This window comes from Chenopodium quinoa, unplaced genomic scaffold (genome assembly GCF_001683475.1).
Source record: "Chenopodium quinoa cultivar QQ74 unplaced genomic scaffold, ASM168347v1, whole genome shotgun sequence".
In the NCBI taxonomy this organism is placed as follows: Eukaryota; Viridiplantae; Streptophyta; class Magnoliopsida; order Caryophyllales; family Amaranthaceae; genus Chenopodium; species Chenopodium quinoa.
In genome coordinates, this window is record NW_018744100.1 from 112,861 (window position 1) to 128,257 (window position 15,397).

Below are 15,397 nucleotides of genomic sequence, written 5' to 3' on the forward strand. Positions count from 1 at the left end.
CACCATCTGGCGAATGGAGCGGGGAATGTTCTGGCTTCCCGTCTGTAAAAGACAATCAACAAGTTGGTATCAAAGTTATTTGCAAGATATACAGACAGCATAGGGACAGCCGGTGCTTACCCCACCGGCCCGGGTTGCAAGTTGGGCTCGCTTCTGTTCGAGCTGCTCTTTCCTGATCTCAGCGGCTGACTTAGCCGGCGTCATTTCAGGAGGAGTCATTTCTAGCCCTTTCTCTGCAAAATAACAAGAAAATGTTAGCATCATTTAAACAGCATACAAGCGGCATAAATTGCCGGTTAAGCAGTAGACCTTTGTCCCAAAAAGTGCTGAGACCGCAGGCGGAGAGGAACGCCTCGTTTTTGAACCAGTCCGGATGAGGGACCCAGAATAGAGGGACAATGATTTGTGTCCCATCAGCCAAAGGCTCGATGGTTTTCTTAAATAGCCCCGGCTCCATTATGGCATCCCAAGCCTCAGCCGGAACCGTTGGTAGGGCGCACTTCTTTCCCAGAAGAGCCGGGTTCTTATTGTAACGGCGCATCCAGTGATTAGCAGCCGTTGAAGGAGAAGAGACGAAATAAAACTTGCTCTTCCAGCTCTTCCACTTGGAGGGCTTCTCCAAGGTCATCATATATTCCGGATGCGTGGTGAGAGTGTACCACGCATTCCAGCCGCCTGGGGCACGGCTCAAGTAGTGCATATGCGCGAACGCCTCCCAGCTAGGCGTCACGTCCTGCATGTCGCAGGCGGTAATGTAACCAATAATGTTCACCCAAGAGTTGGGTGTAAGCTGCCAGACCCCCAAGTCATAGCCTCTTAAAATGGCTTTGATGCATCTGTGAAGGGGGAACCGGAGGCCGGCTTTGAATGCCGCCTCATAGCAGCCGAAGTAATTGTCGGCATGTTCCAAGTCATCCTCCCAGACGACTGTCGCGCTCGCAGGCGGGACACCCAACTCCCAGCCGTCCCCTACCGGACGCTTTTTCAAAAATGCTGGGAGAGTTGCGTTTAATGTCACAACATCCCGGGTGCTCATGTGCGCCTCCATTGGATTGTTTACTGAAGGCCAGTTGTATGCCTCCTCATTTTCTTGTGGGGCATCCGGTGTCATGGTGGACTATGTAGATCCGGCTTCCTGATCGGTTTCTTTACCGCTTGAGCTCCCGGATTCTTCCAAAATCTCTTCAACCGGAGTACAGGCTGAATCATCTGACTTGTACTCGGGGTCAACAACCGTTTTCCTTGTCCGAGCCATTCTGTCCTGCACACGAACAGAGACGGTTGGATTCGCAGAAAAGTAAGGGTGTTCCATGCACCCCTAGACGGCATCCCCAGTCCTAGATTCAGCCGTATCCGGTGACCGGTTGACAACTGCCCTAGGCCGTGCCGTGTGTGTATTGGGAGAGTCCATTGTTCTCTAACCTATACAACCGGTAAACTCAAGAGGTTACAAAAGGGGCAAGGGCGATACCTTGAATTTATGAAGACGGTTGAAGAAGACTTGATTGCTGAGTTTCCAAGATGTGGCTTGAAGATGCCACAGGCGGAGAAGTCCGTTTGTGTTTTAAAAACCTGAAGCACAAAGACAAAGTCAGGCATTTTGGAAAAATCTCACCCAAAGATACCCCAGGCGGTATCAAGGAAATTCGCTCAAAGATACCCCAGGCGGTATTAAGGAAGCTTGTTCAAAGATACCCCAAACGGTATCACAAAGTTTTATTCAAAGATACCCCATGCGGTATCAAGGAAGCTTGCCCAAAGGTACCCCAAACGGCATATAAGCCGCCTGAGGTTCTAATGAATTATATCGGAGCATTGCTCAAAGACCCCCCAGGCGGGATCGATGAAGATTGCCTAAAAGCCCCCCAGGCGGCATTAATACCGGCTGAGGGTCTTATGAATGCAAATAAAATTATGATAAAAATTACTCCGAAATACCCCAGGCGGATTATCTCCGACTAAGGGCCTTACAAGAACAGATTATGAGCAAGTTATGAAGAATATTGCTTGAGCATACCCCAGCCGGAGTAAGTCCGGCTGAGGGTATCATGGATCCAAGTCTTGAGGAACAATTGTCTGAAGATACCCCAGACGGACCATAACCGTCTGTGGGTCTAGTTCGAAAAGCAATGGTCTGAAGACACCCCAGACGGTCCAAAACCGTCTGTGGGTCTGGATTTGAAGAATCCTTTGTTTGAAGATACCCCAGGCGGCTCCTAGCCGTCTGAGGGTCTATGAAATGAAAGTTTTTTGTAGGCAATTGTTTGAAGATGACCCAGGCGGAATATTTCCGGCTGAGGACATTTAAAAAAAAAGGGAGAGAATGAAGACTTGTCTGAAGATGCCCCAGACGGCATGTAACCGTCTGTGGGTCTTTTGAGTGCAACTCCATGAAGACCAGTCTAAAGATGCACAGGCGGTATTTCACGCGTCTGTGGGCCTATGGGATGCATTCAGTGGAAAGTCCATTGTTTAAGGATACCTCAGACGGTCCACAACCGTCTGAGGGTCTATCTTTGAGGATCATGGTTTGAAGTTTCCCCAGACGGTCCACACCGTCTGTGGGTCTAACAAATGCAAAACATGAAAAGGGCTTATGGAGTCCCAGACGGTGTAAGACCGTCTCTGGTTCTAATCAAGCTAAGAAAGAAAATCACGTCAGACGGTACCTGTGTGAGTTAAGTGAAGAAGTCCTCAACCGGTATCCGTATGCGTTTGAATGAAGCAACTGGTTGCACAAATTAGCAGCCGGTGTCAGAGCTCTCAAGAAATTTTTGAAAAAATTTGTAAAGTGAGGAGGAGAGAGGGGGTACGCCTCAATTTATAGGCAAGCCCAGAAGGCGAATCACCAACTTCTGCCTCAAATTTTTAAAATTTGAATCCAAGAGAGAGAGGCGGGAAGCAACTCAATCGTCGCCTCCCCTGTGCTTGACACCTGTCACAGGTGACACGTGGCTACGCCACGTCACACCTGTGAGGGGCAAATGTTTGGGGTAAAAATTACCCCTGCCACGTGGCCCAATGAGGGCCTGACACGTGTCACCCTAATATAGGTCCAAGGGGATCCTATCAGAGGATGCCACGTGGCATTGAACCCCCAATGGGGGAGCAGATTCTCATCTGCTATAAATAGAGGAATCCTCCTCATTTATTGGGCATTCAAAAATACATACACAAAACCCGAGCAATATTAATTGCGGAATCTCTCTGAATCAGTGAGATATACCTATTTACTTTCCGCACGTTTACCCATCCGTAAATCATACTAACTTGATCGTCGGAGGCGGAACTCCACCCAACAGGAGTTTCGTGGTTTTGCAGGTACAGAAGTCAAGCGCGCATACTCCGTATTGTAACTCTCCCGAGGGACTAAAAACACCCAAAACAACCGTTGGATCAATTACATCCAACAGTCATAATACAACCCGGTAAAACAAAACAAATTTATTTCCTGCGTTTTTTCTCTCTCCTCCTCCTTCTTTTTCGCTCAATTTTCTCTCTCCTCCTTCAATTCTACGGTTTTCTACTCTGTTGCTCTCTGATTTTTCATCACAAGTTCTTCAATCTTCATCAATTCTTCGTTAATGTAAGTCTATTGTTTATACATTTGTTGTTTTTCAATTAATTTTATGTTACATTCATTGTTTGTTTTAGTTTTGATTTTCGTTTAATTTGTTCTGATTATCGTTTTTTTTGTTGATTTTAGTTTTATTTTCGTTTTCTTGAGTAATTATCAAGTTAATTTTAGTTTTATTTTGGCTGAATTTAGGTTTTACTAAGTGTCCTTGCTTTGGTTTTGTATTTGCGAAATTATGTTGTGGTTTTGTTGCGATTTTTGCTTGATTTTGTTGCGATTATGTTGTTTATTTTCGTTTTGCTTTTCGTTTAATTTGTTTTTATTTTAGCTCATTAATTTTAGGTTACTTTGTGTCGAATATGTTTTATTTTGTTTTTTTTGTTGATTTTAGTTTTATTTTCGTATTTTTGAGTAATTATCAAGTTAGTTTTAGTTTTATTTTGCTTGAATTTAGGTTTTTACAAGTGTTCTTGCTTTGGTTGTGTATTTGAGAAATTATGTTGTGGTTTTGTTGCGATTTTTGCTAGATTTAGTTGCGAATATGTTGCGTTTTTGTTGCTATTTTGTTGTGATTATGTTCTGGTTCTTTGTAATACATTGTTTTAGCAGCTCTTTTGCGATTAGCTCTGAGTGCTCGACCTAACTGTCATGTTTTGACTTTGCGAATATGACTTTGCTCATTTTTTGTTTTTTTTTTTCCTAATTTTTGTTATTTTTTACTTAATTTGTGAATTTGTATTGTTGTTTTGTGAATTTGGGGGTTGCCGTGCGATGAAAGAGTTGGGGGGTTAAAAAGGTTGGGGGTGTGGGAGTTGTTATGAGGTGAGCGTGACTTTCATGGTGAATATCCTTTGAGTTGTGCATATTAATTGAATCCGATATCAATTTTTCTTTTTATTTTTTAACTATCAACATATATCTAGTTAATTTAGCCTCTATGATTTTGAAGATTAGGGTATGTTGGGTTGTTCTCTTTACTGAACTCATTGTATAATATCTTGGATTGGACTATTTCTGTTGCTTCTGCTTACTGCTTTGTTAAGTTCATTTGTGCTATACTTAGTTAATATCCAGAATTATAGCTACGCCTTGTTTAAATGTCTTTGATTTGCCTTTGGCATATAATTTTTAAATTGTTTAAATGTTGAAATTGCCTATTCTTTGGAACTTGAATATGTTATAAGAGGTTTGAGGCTTTGTTTTAGAGATAGTGTGGGAGTAGTGAAGATTTAGCATAAAGGCCCTTGTTTGTAGCTTATCATTTTAGTAAAGAGTGGTTGCACAATTATAATGTGTTGGTTTTTTATGTAAGGGTAGCTTATGTAAAGACACTGACATGTGAAGGAGGAGACCTCACCACATGGATTAAGGAGCAATTATGTGACCCCATGGGAAATTTGTACTCTAAATTGCTGAAGGTGCATATTCTTTGTTTTCTATAAAAGCTAGGTGTGAATTGAGGCAATGCTGTGTTTAGACCCCAGGAACTTGTTGAATTGTAGGGATACCAGGAACATTAGAATAGCTTTGGTATAATTACATGTGTTTATGATAGATAACAGAGCTTGCAACTTGTACAAGGGTAGAAGTGAGTATATGGTCATTCCCCAGCCCCAATCCTGACCTGGTGACACCCTAACTATGGATGTCCCATACGTAGCTTACATGTCCTACCCTTGTACCATATTAGTGTCAGACTTGGAACTCTGCCCAGACCTTGTAAAATAGTGATTTGTGCCTCCTCCCCTAAGCTAACCCATGAAAAGTTGTCTGAATCTACATCATAATTATCAGCCCAATCCCTATCCTCCCTAAGATACATCTTATGGTTGTATCTTAGGGAGGATAGGGTTAATATCACATTTCTGTACCACATTTCTTTGCTCATTTCACATCCACTTTGCTCATTTCATATTCACTTTTCTCATTTCATATTTTCTCTTTTCATTTATATTAATCTTATTATGTATTTTTTTTTTTTTTTTTTTTTTTTTTTATAGAAATGCCTTATGGAGCTTGCAACAGCATCTACAAATCTAGTCTTGGCATACATGGATTTCAGTCAAAAACATGAAACTACTGTTAAGTATTTTCCAAACAATGAGAAGATTCAAAAGCTGAAGGAAGATGTAATGACCATTTGTGATGAGCAGAAGATGAGCTCTAAAGCTTTGACTGAAGATATTCCTCTCTCATTTAGCCAAGATGAACAGTATTGGCAAGATCCAGCTGTAATTGAAGCTTGGGATAGGTTTTCAAAGATTTCAGGCAATGACAAGCATGCTGAATCTACAATTAATGCTAGGGTTGATCATCTGATTGAATCAGAACCAATTGATGTTACTAAGATTGCTTGAATGTGTTCACATAGCAAGTGGTATACCTGATATTGAAGCTCCATCTGTTATCATACAGCCTAAGGTTGCTGAACATGTGTTTAAAAAACTTGGAGAGTCAAGTATGAGATATAGTTTAAGAAGTTCAGTTGCCAAAGGATATGGAACTCCTTCATTCAGCTTAGGAATCTCTTCTCAAGAAACTGATTCTCAGGAGAAGTCCCCTGGCATTGCACCTACTGATGAACCTGTAGTTGCTCCTGTCAGTGCACAAGTTGGTGCTTCTAAATCAGCTGTTGCTGCTGTTGCTGATGCTGCTGATGCTGTGAATGCTCAAGAAGATCCAATTGCGCTTAAGAGAAAAGGAGATGCTGAAAATGAGAGTTGTATTCCAAAGAAGCGTAAAGTGCAACCATCGTTGCAGATAAGATCTCTTTTTAAGTCTCGGATTATCAACATATATACACCATTAACAGCAGTTCAGAAAGGTGTTATGGATTCATTTTTTCATGAGAAGAAAAATCGTTTGTAAGTATTTATTCAATTTTTCAGTTCTGGAAATTGGCAACTGACCATATTTTTCTTTCTTAAAACAAGTCTAGCTTTATATTCTCACTTTACATATCTACGATTGAAATTATTTTAACTTCCCTAAATCTTATATGTAGTGATGCAGGGTTTTTATGCGAGGGTGAGCCTGATAGTGAAGTAATGCTATTTCAACTTGAAATGCTAAAAACTCAGAGAAAAATTCATGGCGATATCATTAATGCATGGTCTACTGTTTTAAATTATAATGAGCAATATAGAGATATCAATTCTAGTGGACGTTTCTTTTTCGGTCTTAATGCAGTTGTAAGTTCAACTCGTTCATTTTATTTTGTTTTATTTTGTTCATGTTCACTTTGCTCATTTCATATAATTTTTTTTATTTGAATGTAGATGTTGTTTTGTATTTGCAAAAACTATTATTAGTTCTTTGCTCATTTGTCAAATGAGCAAACTATTCAATGCTCATTTGTCAAATATTCTTGCTTATTTGACAAATGAGCAAAAAACAAATACTTATTTAATTTAAGTCTCTTATTGGATACTAAATAACATAAAATCTTTTGATAAAGTATTTGAAATATAGATCTAATTTAAGAAATTTGCCTATTATAGTTATCTTCAAGGCATAATTATGTCATGGTTGTTTGTTTGCACTTTGTAGTGTATTGTCTTCCGTTTGCTCATTTATCAAATGAGCAATTAATTTTTGCTCATTTATCAAATGAGCAAATAATTTTTTGCTCATTTGCCAAATGAGCAGTTAATTTTTTGTTCATTTGTCAATGGAGCAAAACATTCACTCTCATTTGTAAAAAAAAATTCAATTTACTCATTTTATATGACTTTTCTCATTTCATATTCACTTTGCTCATTTGTTATTTACTCTTTTCATTTATATTCATCTTATTTATGTATTTTTCTTTATGTATTTTTTTAGGATTGCCTTTTTCAATACGAAAGTGATCGTGCTCAAGAAAGGAATAAAATGTTTTGTGAGGTTGTGGAGTTGGATTTCAGCAAAACAATCATCCCAAAGAAAGATATTGAGCTTTTCTTTTTCCCAGTATTTGAAAAAGATCATTATTATCTGGTATGTTTTAACACCACCACAGACCGTGGTACAATTGAGGTTATTGATTACAGTGATGGTCCTAGAGAAAATAAGAAATTGCTTAAAAATCTGGTACGTCTCCTGGCACTTCATCATCATCATAAATCACTTCATTATCAATATCCCCATTGATGCCTGTCATGTTGTTACCAGATTCCTTATTCATGTCTCCTCTCATTATATCCCTGAATGAAATTCCATGTCCTCGGAGCCAGTGACGGCGGTACCCTAACCCTTTCAGGATTCTCCTCTGAATTTCTCCTTTCTCCCATAACAAGAAAATATACACACACACACACACACACACATACACACACACACACACACACACACACACACACACACAAGCACACATACAACCTGTAATAGAATCTGAAATCAGATTCTGAAATTAGTTTCTGAAATCAGAATTGTGTAATGTGTGGGTAGGTTTGTGTGGGTAGGTGGCAGTAATGGCTCAAGATTTTGTTAGATTATTTTAGAAAAATGATTAGAGTTTAGTTGCTTATCTTGATCTTGTTCTGCTTGTTCTGACTATATTTGTTCTACCTGTTTTTGTTCTTATTTTAACTTATTTGTTCATTTTCAGAGAAGTGCATTTTCATATTTCATGGATGGTGAAGGAAGTATACAAAGTGTTGTTTTGTCAAAACAGATCAAGTCTATGGAGTCTGTACTGATTGATTTATCCTGGAAGTCTTCAAATGATCATCATTTGTATTGTGGTGTTGCAATGATGAGGCATATGGAAACATATATGGGTTTGCAAAAGTGGAATTCAGGTTTAAAGAAAAATAATTTAAGTCTTTCACATTTCATGCTTGTTGTTGCAACTTACAGGCTATGTTCCTCTCATATGAGTATTAAATGTGTTGGAGAGCACTTAATTGCTGCAAATCCTGTTGGTAGGCACCTGTTTTATGTGCATTCTTTACTGAGCTTTGAGTACTCTATTCTCTTCATATTGTTGTATATTTGTTAACGAACACACTCAATCAGTGATAGCTTCTTGTTATAATAATTGCAAAACAATCTTAGGTAAGATAGTAGTTAGGGTTTAGAAACTAATCAGAAGTTAGTGGATATGAGTTTTCTTCGATATCTCTCTCTTTAGTTATTAAATCTTATGAAGCTAATATTGAATATTCTGAAAGAAGACTAATATCCGAATCTTAATGTTTTATCTCGAATGAGATACACCATAAGTCATCACCAAAATATTAAGGAACGAAGTGAAGAAGATTATAAAGGATAGTGGCAGATCAGGGAGGACGGTAAAGTAAGCAGTAGAACCTGACTTGTCTAACCAGAAAAAGTCTAATTGCAATTTTTATAATTTGCTTCTTCTGGAATGGGACACTTGCACTTTTTATCCATTTTTAATTTTAATTGCAATTTAGGTTAAAATTTGTGAGCAGCTTGTTGATATTCATTCATGAAGCCATTACTTACCCTATACTTACCCTGAATTATTGCTTCATTTTTTCTCTTTGCAGGACATAATTATTGAAAAACTTCGTTTGAAGTATACCTTCTCAATTATTTCAAGTGAAGTAAATACTGTTAAACCTGCTAAACAAGTTGTCCAAAAGAAAAAAAAAGGCTGAGGAACCAAGTGATGCTGATGAAAGCTAGGGGCAGCAATCCAAGAGCAATCAACGGAGAGAGTTAAAGACTGAAGTTGATCAATTGTTATGATGTTCTTAGGATTTGTATAGTTTTTGTATAGAACAATAGAAGTGTTAGTTTTATGATGTTTTAATAGGACAAATGTGACAAATGTTCTTAGTTGATCAAATGTTTTTATGATGTTGTTAGGATTTTCTAAGTATAACTTTTGCTATGTCAATGTAATGGATATCATTTTCTATCTTATTAATTAAGTTGTTGGTCATTTGTTAAATTGCTAATTAACTATTTGCTCATTTGACAAATGAGCAACTAACTATTTAAAAACACAAAATGCTAAATCTTATATTTATATAAAAATATTAACTTTATATTTGTATAAAAATATTAACTTTTATATTAGCATATATCTAGTTAATTTAGCCTCTATGATTTTGAAGATTAGGGTATGTTGGGTTGTTCTCTTTACTGAACTCATTGTATAATATCTTGGATTGGACTATTTCTGTTGCTTCTGCTTACTGCTTTGTTAAGTTCATTTGTGCTATACTTAGTTAATATCCAGAATTATAGCTATGCATTGGTTAAATGTCTTTGATTTGCCTTTGGCATATAATTTTTAAATTGTTTAAATGCTGAAAATGCCTATTCTTTGGAACTTGAATATGTCATAAGAGGTTTGAGGCTTTGTTTTAGAGATAGTGTGGGAGCAGTGAAGATTTAGCGTAAAGGCCCTTGTTTGTAGCTTATCATTTTAGTAAAGAATGGTTGCACAATTATAATGTGTTGGTTTTTTATGTAAGGGTAGCTTATGTAAAGACACTGACATGTGAAGGAGGAGACCTCACCACATGGATTAAGGAGCAATTATGTGACCCCATGGGAAATTTGTACTCTAAATTGCTGAAGGTGCATATTCTTTGTTTTCTATAAAAGCTAGCTGTGAATTGAGGCAATGCTGTGTTTAGACCCCAGGAACTTGTTGAATTGTAGGGATACCAGGGACATTAGAATAGCTTTGGTATAATTACATGTGTGTATGATAGATAACAGAGCTTGCAAAATATTTGCTCATTTCAACAAAATTAAAAACACAAAATGCTAAATCTTATATTTATATAAAAATATTAACTTTTATATTTGTATAAAAGTATCATTATACTTTGTTTGGACAATTTCTAATATCATGATGACTCAATTCACCACAACCTCTACATAATCTCTTCTTTTTCTGGTTTTGTTCTATAGCCTTTTCTTTTTCTCCCTTCAGCCTTTTTGCACTTCTACCTCTTGTTTCAACATTTGGCACATCAATCTCAGCCCCTTTCTCTTTTGAAGTCTCTTCATTTGATACATGAACTCCAGTCCCTTTATTCTTTGAAATTTTTGGAGGTTTGACAATTATTTCAGTTGGCACACTAGCTCCAATCAATAGCTCAATGTCTTGTCCTTTGTTGTTTGCACTTCCTGTTGTTTCATTATTCCTTGCAATCCTCTTAGCCTCCAAATCCTTTCTTATTCCTTGAAGATTTATCACAAGATCTTGAATATCTTCATCATTGCCTTCTGCCAAACTTACACAAGTGTGTATCACTGACCATAAATCATTTAACAATTTTTTCTTGTCAATTAAATTAGCACATTGCTCCAACAGGTTTCCACCCAAGTCAAAAATTGGTTTTTTCAGTGCCATAGTAGTCCATCTGTGTAGCATATACTGCTCAGGAATGGTTTCAAACCTTTTTGCTTTCCAAACCCAAATCATATGTCTACATGGAATTCCTTGTCTATAAAATAGCTTGCAAGAACATGTGGTGCCATAGTTAGTTGGATTAAACACAACATCAAATGTTCTAATCCGATTTCCTTCACCTACTTTTGCAACTTCCAATCCATTTTCTTTCTTCAATTCATCAACACCACAAGAAAAACAAGCAATTTCAACCTCATATTGAAATTCATAAAAGACAGTGTTAGTATATAAATGTGAGGCATGCTTTTCTATCCCTAGTGGTGTTTTGCACTCAGGATATTTGTGCTTTGAATCATTATCATTCTGACCTTGAGTGTGTCTCTGGGCATCAATTGCAGCTTCATATCTCAAGTAAAACTCAACAAGTGACACATGATGATTGATAAAGGAGCAGAAAAAGTTATTTTCGCTTTCGGATCTTGATGTTGTACGCATTATTCCTCCAAGGAACACATCTCTGAAATACGCCGGAATCCACTTGTTCCTTATCTTGTACATATAACCTAACCACTCATGTTCTTCCAAGTGGTATTCAACCATCACCTTGTTCCACCTTTCTTCAAACTCAGCAGGTTCAATTTCAAGATGCCAAACACAAGCACATAATTTTTTTAGGAAACCAGTTTCTTCTTGCATGATTGATTTCTCCACCTTATCTGGTAACTTTTTCATCATGTGCCACATACAGAAGCGATGTTCAGTCTTGTTAAACACACTTTTAACAGCAATTTTCATTGCTGGATCTTGATCTGTAATCATACAATTCGGTTCATTTCCACCCATTGCTTTGAGAAATGATCTGAACAACCACTCAAATGACACTATATCTTCCTTTGCTATGAAACCAGCAGCAAAAGTAATGCAGCTCTTATGATGGTCAACCCCTGTAAATGGAGTAAACACCATGTTGTACCTGTTTACACATACAGATTAAATTTTAAATGATCAAATAACTACACAGACACACGTACTTAGATACAGACACACGCACGCACACACACACATACACATACATACACGCACTCACAATCTCTAATAGAATCTGAAATCAGATTATGAAATCAGAATTGTCATCAGCTACTGAAATAATTCAATGCTCATTTGACAAATGAGCAAATAATTGATTGCTCATTTGTCAAATGAGCTTATAACTCAATGCTAATTTGTGAAATAAGCAAACAATTGTTTGCTTTTTTGTCAAATGAGCAAATAATTGAATGCTCATTTGTGAAATGAGCAAATAAGTCAATACTCATTTGTGAAATAAGCAAACAATTATACTAAGTTCATTTAAAACAAAGTTATTAAGTTAAGCTATAGTTATAACATAAAAATGAATTGTGATTTTTATGAATTACCTATTGGTTTGGTATGTGGTATCAAAGGATACCATATCACCAAATAGAGCATAACTCTTTTTACAAAAGGGGTCAGCCTACAATGCTCTACAAAGGCAATAATCTTCATCCATCTCAAAATCAAAGAAAAAAGCGCTCCACATTAGCTTTTTGTTGGTAAAGTTATCCACGAACATTTAAGCATCACTTCCTTGAATGTATGCTTTCAAATCTCTATGAAATTTTTTGAAATCTTGCTTAGATGCACCGATGTTATCATATCCTCCAACAATTTCCTTCATCATTCAAAAAGTTGTAAGAGGACCAATATTCATCTATTTAAAGAACAAAACAGTTTGTCAAATGAGCAAATAATTTAAATGCTCATTTTTAAAATGAGCAAACAATTCAATTATTTGCTTGCTCATTTGAACAATTTAATGCTCATTTTTCAAATGATCAAACAATTTAATGCTCATTTTTCAAATAAACAAACATTTAAATGCTCATTTTTCAAATGAGCATACAACTTTTATTAGAACATATAGAGAATTCATGAAACATAAGAGACTTTGAAAGTCGTACCTTAGAATTATTCACAATTATTTTTTTGTGCAATATGTTCATTTTTCTTCCTTCTTTTTGGAAGAGATTGCAACTAGGTGTATAAAGTGCATGAGTATGTCCCTCATGAAATTGTGACACTATGAATTTGTTATCATCACAATGCTTTATGACAATATGTGCCTTGCACCCAACACGAGTAACGAGTCTCTTCCTTTTGATTGAAGTTTTTTCTTCATTGCTTTCTCCTTCGTTGTTATTTAAATCTTTTTCAACAGTAGGCTTTCTTTTCTCTTTGTATCCTTCTTTATTGCATAAGATATATTGTGATTTCAATTCTTTGCTTCTTCTTTGCCTTTTAGTTGTAGACTTTCTTGTGTTGAATCCAGCAGCAAATGCGTATCTTTTATAAAATTCAAGGCCCTCTTCAAGATTATTAAACTTCATCCCTATAGCTGGTTTCAACTCATTGGGGCATATTGGAAGCCATTCTTTTGTTCCTCCAGGAGTGAGCAAAGGTGCTACTTTAGAAGAAACTACTATTGTAGGAGTAGTTGGCACATTTGTGATGGTACTAGAATGACTGTCAAGTTCTTCGTTGTTGCTCATCATTTCTGACATTAAATATAATAGAAATAACAGGTTAGTAACAATTCCATAAAATAGTTTAAGGAAGCTCATTAAAAATCTCATATCAGAACATTATGTTGCTGCATCATGTTTTTAACCATATTAATTACTACTTACAGCATAACTCTTACACTTACTCACACACACACACACACAAAAAAAATAATTTCAGAATCTAAAATAGATCTGAAATCAGCTTCAGAAATCAGAAGTGCAAACAGAAAGATGAGGGGGGAGGGGGGAATAGGTTTGTATAAGGAAGTGTAAGAAGGGAGTGTGGTTGGTGCGCAGGAAACAGACCAAGAAGAAGGGGGGTGGGGCTTGTGTGCAGGCAAGAAAACCAAGGAACTCAATGCTTTGATAGCAGAAACTAGATGATTTGAAAAGGAGTAAAACTTGATAATGCTACCCTTCACTATGATTTGCAAAACCTAGCATATATAGCATTCAGTATAGCATATTTGCCTACAAAAACCATACACTCTTACACACACACACACACACTCTAACACATGCACTCTTACACTCACTTACACACACACACACACACACAGTAATATCAAATTATCATAGCACACAGAAGTGCTCAATCTAAGAAGCACAACCACTTGCTCATTTGATAAATGAGCAACTAAATATTTGCTCATTAGCTACAGCTACCTCTTTCACTTTCACTGCTTCTACAACTCATGTTAATGAGCTGAATCCCATTTCTTACCCTCTTTCTTATACTGTACAATCACCACCACCACCAAACTCTCTCTTCTTCCTCCGCCCTTGTCCATGCACCTTACCACCACCACAACCTGTCTCACTCTCACTCCCTCGCCGCCACCCCTGTCCCCTGCACCCTACCACCACCACCATTACCAACTTATTTTGCTCATTTGCTCCTTTTTATATTTGCTTTTTTTTTTTTTTGGATTTGCTCATTTTAATTATGTTTGCTCATTATATGTTTTTTATATTATTACAAATATTTAAGTTTGCTCATTTTCAATTCATTTGCTCATTTTAAATTTGATTGCAAATTTCCAATTTCTATCAAATTAATCAAACCTAAATTATTGATTTAATTCAAAAAATTTCAAAGAAGTAAATTCAATCAAATCCATAATTGATGCAATTAAACAAGCAATTCAATGAGAACAGAACAAACCTTAAAAATCGAAAATTATCATGCAATTAACATGCAATTCAATAACCTGGCGATTGATGCAATTAAATATGCAATTCAATAAGAACAGAACAAACCAAAAAATAAAAAATTATCATCCAATTAACATGCAATTCAATAACCTGGCGAATTTGATTCGTAGTAGCGATTGCAATCGCGATTAGTAATATAGCGCAAGGCGAGTGAGGTCGGTGTGAACTTGCTTATGATTACTTGGAGGATCCAATTTGAAGCAATGAGAAACAGCGTTACTGATTAGGCGCCATTGATGAAGCTTCGTGGTGGAGAGAGAAGTTAGTTAGCTAGGTGGAGAGAGATGACAGTTAGGTGTGATTTTTAGGAGTTTTATGTGATTAATCACATGCGTTGGATTGAATACAATTTGATGGCTGAGATTGGTTCTCACATATAGGATGAGTTCTCACATAGAAGGTGGTTCTCACCGGATCCCGACCCTATATATATATATATATATATATATATATATATTGGTACCTAAATTGTTGTTAGGAAGGATTCGTAAGGGTGTCTTAGCTGAGATGTGTCTGTAGTATATACAGAAGTTATCTCATATTCAGTAGTATATATATTATATCATTAATTTTATAGCCAATACGATATTAAAACTTAAATTGAATATAACTTAATTTTGTATTCAATTTAGTATATAATACTTAAATTGAATTTAGGGTGTCTTAGCTGAGATGTGTCTGTAGTATATACAGAAGCTA

At 36.6% G+C, this 15,397-nt stretch overlaps 3 protein-coding genes across 3 annotated transcripts; 2 read left to right on the top strand and 1 right to left on the bottom strand.

The window, feature by feature from the left end:
- The first annotated feature begins 3,905 nt into the window (after nucleotides 1-3,905).
- On the top strand, nucleotides 3,906-6,066 carry LOC110692239. Its single transcript, XM_021869234.1, has 2 exons — nucleotides 3,906-4,995; nucleotides 5,578-6,066. Exons 1-2 carry the CDS (start codon nucleotides 4,966-4,968, stop codon nucleotides 5,932-5,934), a joined length of 387 nt encoding a protein of 128 aa, XP_021724926.1. The 5' UTR covers nucleotides 3,906-4,965; the 3' UTR covers nucleotides 5,935-6,066.
- On the top strand, nucleotides 6,038-9,455 carry LOC110692344. Its single transcript, XM_021869352.1, has 5 exons — nucleotides 6,038-6,441; nucleotides 6,582-6,768; nucleotides 7,403-7,648; nucleotides 8,166-8,481; nucleotides 9,073-9,455. Exons 1-5 carry the CDS (start codon nucleotides 6,038-6,040, stop codon nucleotides 9,084-9,086), a joined length of 1,167 nt encoding a protein of 388 aa, XP_021725044.1. The 3' UTR covers nucleotides 9,087-9,455.
- Nucleotides 9,456-10,014: 559 nt separating this feature from the next.
- LOC110692345 (protein FAR1-RELATED SEQUENCE 5-like) lies at nucleotides 10,015-12,658 on the bottom strand. The gene is made up of 4 exons (XM_021869353.1): nucleotides 12,317-12,658; nucleotides 11,151-11,871; nucleotides 10,493-11,108; nucleotides 10,015-10,163 (listed from the first exon to the last, which is right to left on the bottom strand). Exons 1-4 carry the CDS (start codon nucleotides 12,349-12,351, stop codon nucleotides 10,015-10,017), a joined length of 1,521 nt encoding a protein of 506 aa, XP_021725045.1. The 5' UTR covers nucleotides 12,352-12,658.
- Between the last annotated feature and the right edge of the window lie 2,739 nt (nucleotides 12,659-15,397).

Coding starts and splice junctions, on each gene's coding strand:
- LOC110692239 (XM_021869234.1), top strand. CDS start 4,966: ATGGGAAATTTGTACTCTAAATTGCTGAAG. Junction 4,996..5,577: donor TGTACTCTAAATTGCTGAAG/GTGCATATTCTT, acceptor TTTTTTTTATAG/AAATGCCTTATGGAGCTTGC.
- LOC110692344 (XM_021869352.1), top strand. CDS start 6,038: ATGAGATATAGTTTAAGAAGTTCAGTTGCCAAAGGATATGGAACTCCT. Junction 6,769..7,402: donor TTTTCGGTCTTAATGCAGTT/GTAAGTTCAACT, acceptor GTATTTTTTTAG/GATTGCCTTTTTCAATACGA. Junction 7,649..8,165: donor AGAAATTGCTTAAAAATCTG/GTACGTCTCCTG, acceptor GTTCATTTTCAG/AGAAGTGCATTTTCATATTT.
- LOC110692345 (XM_021869353.1), bottom strand. CDS start 12,351: ATGGTATCCTTTGATACCACATACCAAACCAATAG. Junction 11,872..12,316: donor ACCACATACCAAACCAATAG/GTAATTCATAAA, acceptor ATGTGTAAACAG/GTACAACATGGTGTTTACTC. Junction 11,109..11,150: donor TTTATGAATTTCAATATGAG/GTTGAAATTGCT, acceptor GATGAATTGAAG/AAAGAAAATGGATTGGAAGT.